Source organism: Hordeum vulgare, chromosome 5H, assembly GCF_904849725.1.
Source record: "Hordeum vulgare subsp. vulgare chromosome 5H, MorexV3_pseudomolecules_assembly, whole genome shotgun sequence".
Taxonomy (NCBI): Eukaryota; Viridiplantae; Streptophyta; class Magnoliopsida; order Poales; family Poaceae; genus Hordeum; species Hordeum vulgare.
The window spans coordinates 404,051,814-404,059,031 of record NC_058522.1 but is presented as its reverse complement, the minus strand read 5'-3'; the positions used below and the strand labels follow the sequence as shown (position 1 = coordinate 404,059,031).

Sequence of the window (7,218 nt, the reverse complement as noted above, 5' to 3'; positions counted from 1 at the left end):
AAATGGGAAATTTGGTAGAGCAAGTGTTAGTGCTAGATGCGCTCCATGACGAAATGGCCATAGATTATATTTATACAGGGGAGTCTCTGAACCGAGAAACATTGTTTGTCGACATTAACTTTGCTATGAAAATTGCCTCAATCATAGATCTTGACTCTGAGCCTAAAACGCTCACTGATTGCAAGAAAAGGTCAGATTGGAATGATTGGCAGAAGGCAATTACTGTCGAATTATTATCTCTCAACAAAAGGAAGGTGTTCGGACCAGTTTGTCGAACTCCTCCCCACATCCGCCCTGTTGGCCATAGGTGGGTTTTTGTTCGAAAGAGAGATGAAAATAATAAGGTAGTACGGTACTAAGCAAGGCTCGTTGCTCAAGGGTTCACTCAACCACCTGGTGTCGATTTTGAGGAGACCTATTCCCGGTCATGGATGGAGTTACCTTTAGATACTTGATCTCAATGGCAGTAAACATGGGCTTGAAAATGGAATTAATATATGTTGTCAGTGCTTACGTGTATGGTAACTTGGATTCTAACATATACATGAAGGTTCCTGAAGGTATCCCTGTTCTGAACCATGATACAGCAAACATGAGTCTATAGAGTGTTCAACTTCAAAAGGCATTGTACGGACTTAGACAGCCTCGTAGAATGTGGTATAATCGCCTAAGCGTTTTCCTTCATCAGAAGGGCTACACGAGCAATACAGATTGCCCATGTGTTTTTATACGGTGATCCCAAGATGGATTATGTATAATCTCGGTGTACGTGGACGATTTAAACATAATCGGTACACCTGAGGATATTGAGGAAGTAAGTTCCTACCTGATGTGGGAATTCGAAATGAAGGATTTGGGTAAAACCAAGTTCTGTCTAGGTCTGCAACTTGAACATCCCCCTGATGAGATTCTAGTGCACCAGTCGGCCTACGCCCAGAAGGTGTTGGAAAGATTTGGATTTGATAAGGCATATCCTTCTAAGATCCCGATGGTCGGGAGATCTTTACAGCCAGACAAGGACCCGTTGAGGCCTAAGGAACATGGGGAGAAAACTCTGGGACCAGAGGCTCCTTACCTGAGTGCAGTTGGAGCACTCATGTACCTCGCAAATTGTACACGATCAGACATTGCTTTCGCCGTCAATTTGCTTGCTAGGTACAGTTCTGTACCTACCAAGAGACATTGGAAAAGTATCAAGGACGTCTTCCGTTACCTACAAGGGACCAAAGATCTTGGCATATTTTATAAAAGGAATCAAGACCTATCTCTTATAGGCTATGCCGATGTTGGGTATCTGTCGGACCAACATGATTGCATATCACATACTTGATATGTTTCCCTTTGTGGTGGAACTGCGTTCTCCTCGAGATCAACCGAGCAAACACTTGTGTCGATCTCCACGAACCACTCAAAAATAATGGCACTATTCAAAGCGTCAAAGGAATGTGAATCGCTTCGGCGGATGATCAGCCACATTCAGCAGACGTGTGGGCTGAACACCGTAGAAACCCCTACCATTATCTATGAAGATAATGTTGCTTGTGTTGCACAAGTTCAGATGGGTTATGTGAAGAGTAACCTCACAAAGCATATTAGTCCAAGTTCTTCTATGCACACGGACCACAACAGATGAACGATGTGAGAATCTTGCATACTAAGTCGTGTGACAATCTTGCTGATATGTTCACTAAATCATTGCCGACATCATCCTTTGAGAGACGTGTGCGTGGAATCGGTATGATGAGACTTAGAGAGATGCAAGGTTCAGGGGAAGAAACTTCACAAATTCGTCGCTAAAATCTCGATCCCGATGATTGAGTACTCAACCAGGTGGTTGAGTGGATTGTACTCTTTTTTCCTTGAGCGAGTTTTTCTGATGTTTCTCACCTAAAACTTTTAACAAGGCAATTTGTGCAATACAACAATGTATACCATGTGCTCTTTCTCCATATTTTTTCCCACTGAGTTTTTTAAGTTTTGAGACATGGATATACGGATAATTACCCAAGAGAGAGTGTTGGGAAACTGGCCAGGCCCGGTCAGCGCAGGCGGTAGCAAGGCTGGCTTGCTGCGAGGCACACAGCTAGCCCCTATCGTTCTATAATCTCTCGTTAAGTGGGTATTTATTCCTTGACCCCTATACCCCTATATAAGCAGAGGGGAGACAATTATTGTAACAGAGACCATTATTAATAAAGCTTGATTCATCTATACTTTCTGTGTTCTTCTACTTTTGTATGATTGTCTACGACGCTGCTCCACTAGTTAACTTTGGACCGGACTCGCCGTCAGGAGTTGCGCAACATGCATGAGCCCATATGACATATGATAGGATATGATAAATTATGATAGAACATGCATGGCCCCGCATCCGACAGGGATAACCTTCCCCGGCGCTTCGCTTTTATGAATCGCTAGATCCAACGCGCGAGCGTGAAAACCTCTCAAAAGAAAAACGTGTGCGCTGTTCTCAAAAAAGAAAAAAAAAACAATTTGTGCGCAGGAAGCAAAAGCTGAGTATCCATGCCAACCCAGCTCCGGCTTCTCCGGCGAGGCTACCAAGCCGCCGCCGCCGCCGCCGCGGCGGCGTCCAAGGCAGGGCCGAAGAGGAAGGTTCTTGAGGGGACCCCGGCGGCGCTCGGCTTCCGGATGCCGGCCGAGTGGGAGCCGCACGACCAATGCTGGATTGGGTGGCCGGTCAGTACTGTGGTGCTCTTGAGTCTTGAGAGACCTGGTTGCTCTTTCTTGATATTTTTATTTACTTCTGTAAACATTTACAAGGAGGCCAACACGGAATCCTAGCCAGATGACGAAAATTTCACGAAATTTCATTCAAGTGCCGATTTGCAGTCTTTACATTTTGGAAATGTACTGTTGTTGTGGTGACTGCGGACCATACCTCACAATGTTGGGAGTTCTGATAAACAAGTTAAGGATCTGCACTCGAGGCTCACATATTTGTACTGCCATATGCCAGGATGCTCAAGGATTCTGGAGAGATGCGGCTGCCCCCGCTCAAAAAGCCTTTACAAACGTTGTAGATGCAATCTCAAGGTTTGAGCCAGTCACTGTATGCTGTAACGCTGGCCAGGTATGCAGACTCATCCATCATAGATTCTTTATTTTTTCGGGATCATCCGTCAGAGATTCAGGAAACGAATATCATCGGCTTCAGTTTCTGTTGGTTTCACCCTAGAGGTTTACCTTGTTCTATTTTTTGCACCCGTGGAGTACGCGAGGGTAGCCCATTTGATGGAACATATATCCAATGTTAGAGTGGTAGAGATGAGCACCTATAGTGTTTGGCTGCGCGATTTGGGCCCCAGTGTAAGATTTCTCCTCTCTGCTTTATATGGAGGAAATTGCTGTATTCACTGGAAATGGCTTTGTTGACCCACTATTTTTGTATCATCAGTTTGTTGTGCGTGAAGGCGACACGAAATCGAGGAGAGAAATTGCAGGGGTTGATTGGCAGTACAATGCATATGGAGGTACTACTACCTCCATCTCTACAGTCTGTGATAACAAGAAATGTGTACCAACATCTAATTTGTGCTGTTGTCAAGGTTATAAGGATTTATTTGGGCTAGGAGATCATCAGCTCAATATGAGAAAAGGTATATCCTGCCATTGTTTTGAACTACCGTACATTTTTCTTATCATTATACTTGCATAGTTCTTAAAAATGTACCCGTGAAGTTGCAATATGTGCCTTATAGTCTTGCTTTTGGATACTGTGCAATTTTTCTACTACCACACAATGTTCTTTTATGTGAGAACATAGTTGGCACATGCTTCTGGTGCATTCAAATGCTAAAGTTTTCCACTTCGAGTTTCAGTTTACATGTTACTGCACCCTAATCCTGGAGCTCTGGGCAGCTAATGGGTAACATGTATTGAATTCAATAAACACTTATTGTTTGGATCCACAGGACGTGAAGAACATATAACTGAAGACAACCTTGTTGCCAGGAAGGTAAGAAAATTACTAATCCCGAATCACATGCATTTGATTTTTTTTGGCAACTTATCACTCTAGTTCGTCTTGTTTAATCATTTGAATTCCGGGTAGTGCTTACTATTTCTTTATTTGTAGGTTCTGGAATTGGAGAGGATCCCTAGGTTTGAAACCAACTTTGTTCTTGAAGGTGGAAGCATTCATGTCGACGGAGAAGGTAGCATGGAGATGATCGACCCACTTAACTTCTTCTATGTTTTGAAAACACTTTCTGCTCTCTGAAAGATTAGAATTGCTGGCCATTCTAATTCCCCCACTTTATTTGTTGCAGAAGTGCTATTCTCAGATTTGGGTTTAGTACAGCTCTCTTATATTTGAAATTTTTATCCTTATGATTCTCAGATTTAGATTTTGTAGAGTGCTCTAATATTTGCATCCTATTGCATAAATCAAACGCACCTCCCCCTCTACACAGGAACCTGTATCACCACTGAGGAGTGTTTATGCCATGAGAACAGAAATCCCCACATGAGTAAGGATGAGATAGAGAACCGGCTGAAGACTCATCTTGGTGTGTCGAAGGTCATATGGCTACCCAAAGGGCTTTACGGTATGTTATTAAAAGTTAAAAACACCCCATATTCGTAGTGTATAAAGTGATTTTTTTTCTTCTGTACCATTTACTTAAATCACTCCCTCTGTAGCAAAATGTAGGACTTTTTTTGTAGCCAACTGCACCAAAAAAACGTCTTATATTTCGTTACAGCGAGAGTATCATTGTTTGGTGCTTACACTGCTACCCATTTGCTACTGAGCCTCTGATTCTCCAGGGGATGAAATGATCAATGGGCATGTTGACAACATATGCTGCTTTGCTGGACCATCCACTGTTCTCTTATCATGGGTCGACGACAAATCTGATCCTCAGTATGAACATTCTGCTGCCGCATTCAACGTTCTGTCCAATAGCACTGATGCCAAGGGCCGGAAGTTAGATATTATCAAGATTCATGTCCCTGGACCACTGTACATGACAGAAGAAGAAGCACAACCATGTCTAGGCTTGGTAAGGGTATTTGATATATGTCTTTCAGTTTTGCTTTGCAGTCTTACCCTTGTTCACCCGAGGTTAAATTCCTTTACAACTTAAGCAAATTTACATTAATTTCAGCTTTGCCGGTATTTGTTGGACAGAACAGATATTTTCAGCGAGTACTCCTTAGGAGCTCTCGATATCTCACTGGTTCTTGTGCGGTGACGGTATATGATGATTGCAGGTGGCAGTTGGGCAGCAGAGGTTAGCTGGATCGTATGTGAATTTCTACATAGCCAATGGTGGGGTTGTAGCACCAGCCTTTGGTGACAGGTGGGATGAAGAAGCACGCAAAGTTTTGGAGAAAGTGTTTCCCAAACACGAGGTAATATCTCCAGCCACACTGATCAGCGCCGGAGATTTATCTTGTACCATCCTCCTATCCATGTGGAGACTTGTACAGATGCACTTATACTATCAGTAATGGGTGTTTAAGATTTCTTTGGCCGAATGTGAATAGTCAGTAGCACTGCAAAGTTTGTCTAGTGGAAATGTACTCAAATTGCTAACATTGGCAGAGTCTTGTTAACATGCGGATATTATGCATAGGTCCATCTGTATCTTACTCGACGGAGATTTTTCTTATGTATCTCGCTCTCTCTATATTATAATATGAATACAGTCAATCTCAATGGTGCGGATTACTCCTTCATGCACCTCTTTTCATGTATCATGAGTTCACCAATGGATTTTGCTTCTTGTTGCAGGTAGTGATGGTGGAAGGGGGGAGGGAGATTGTCCTCGGCGGAGGAAACATTCATTGCGTGACGCAGCAGCAACCTGCCGTTTGCCCTCATCCCTCTGATGCAGACACCATGTAGGGTCAGGGCTGAGGGAAGGGGCGAGAAGCTGGCACGATGATGGACAGGAAAAAGAAAAGGGAAGTGGGAAATACCAGCATATACGGTGGTACTGTTGCTGATAGACAGTTCATGCCTGAAGTGTCTCGTGGTCTCAGGGCAACTCTAACCGATCCCCTAAAAACCTAAAAATAAAGGAGGATCCTGTGGAGTAAACCCTTAGTGAAGTACTTTTACCCCTCTAAGTTTTGGCTGGACCTAGCCGACCCGCTATATAAATCGGAGTAAATTGTTTTATTATTATTTGTATTTCATTTTTAGCCATCGAAATAAATTTCGTTGCTTCTTTATTTTATTAATCAACATTTTGATACGTTGGAGTGCATAATTCATCAATTCTTTGCTATAAGAACAAAACCAAGAAAAAATAAGAACCACAAATAGACACTTCAAAAGGTATCCAACTTTCATAATTGCTCCCTAGTTAGATTAATATTTTTTCTATGCCTTAAATGTTGATTCTCTCTATTGGCTTATCGAGATTGCACACTTCTTTTTTCTTCGATTCCAACAAACTCGATGTTGCTTCGCATCGAGTCTCATCTCTAGTCTCTATTCTAGCAAGTCTCTATTCTAGCAACGAGTGCATGCACATCTATCGTATTCCGTGCTATCAATAGGTCGATTTAATCTTCTTTCCAATAGCAAAACTTGGATTCATCCTACCCACAATTTGAGCAAACAATGAGCTACAAATTGCGTCTCTATTCTAGCAACGAGTGCATGCACATCTATCGTATTCCGTGCTATCAATAGCTCGATTTAATCTTCTTTCCAATAGCAAAACTTGCATTCATCCTACACAATTTGAGCAAACAATGAGCTACAAATTGCGCCGAATTCAGTGAACAAACAAATAAAAAAAGCACATATCCCATCTTTTTTGCACTTTAAGAACACCCATCCGGGGTGTTGCGTGGTGGAAACTCGATGCACAACCTGTCGTGGGCAGTCGTCGCACTTTATGATCGGGAAGCCGACGAGATGTTGGGCCAGTGACGAGCATGGGCGACAGTCGGGCGTGTCTTTGCAGGCGAACCACTAACGAGTGAGATCCGGACGGCTAGAGGCAGAGTCAATACCTGCATGCGGCGCGGTGGCGGTATCGGGGCTGTGCAATCCGCTACCCGACCAATCCGTGACAAAGGCGTAGCCGCCGACGGTCGGACGCATCAAATCTGGCGACGACCGCGACGACAATCGCGGATCTACCAATTTTGCGCTAGGGGACGGGGCCAAGAGAGGCACAAATCAGGGGGTCAAGGACCGCAACGGAGCCTATAAAGCATTTGCGGTTGCGGATGGTG

At 43.5% G+C, this 7,218-nt stretch overlaps 1 protein-coding gene across 1 annotated transcript; it reads left to right on the top strand.

Moving 5' to 3' along the window:
• The first annotated feature begins 2,438 nt into the window (after positions 1 to 2,438).
• On the top strand, positions 2,439 to 6,201 carry LOC123395326 (agmatine deiminase-like). Its single transcript, XM_045090312.1, has 11 exons — positions 2,439 to 2,697; positions 2,978 to 3,091; positions 3,232 to 3,327; positions 3,416 to 3,491; positions 3,567 to 3,617; positions 3,933 to 3,976; positions 4,097 to 4,175; positions 4,434 to 4,568; positions 4,789 to 5,024; positions 5,236 to 5,376; positions 5,759 to 6,201. Exons 1-11 carry the CDS (start codon positions 2,524 to 2,526, stop codon positions 5,870 to 5,872), a joined length of 1,260 nt encoding a protein of 419 aa, XP_044946247.1. The 5' UTR covers positions 2,439 to 2,523; the 3' UTR covers positions 5,873 to 6,201.
• Positions 6,202 to 7,218: the final 1,017 nt, after the last annotated feature.

What these genes read in the sequence shown, in the direction of transcription:
- LOC123395326 (XM_045090312.1), top strand. Translation starts at nt 2,524, where the DNA reads ATGCCAACCCAGCTCCGGCTTCTCCGGCGAGGCTACCAAGCCGCCGCC. An exon ending in TATGCTGTAACGCTGGCCAG is followed by an intron (nt 3,092 to 3,231) that starts GTATGCAGACTC and finishes GCACCCGTGGAG; the next exon opens with TACGCGAGGGTAGCCCATTT. An exon ending in TGCGCGATTTGGGCCCCAGT is followed by an intron (nt 3,328 to 3,415) that starts GTAAGATTTCTC and finishes TTGTATCATCAG; the next exon opens with TTTGTTGTGCGTGAAGGCGA.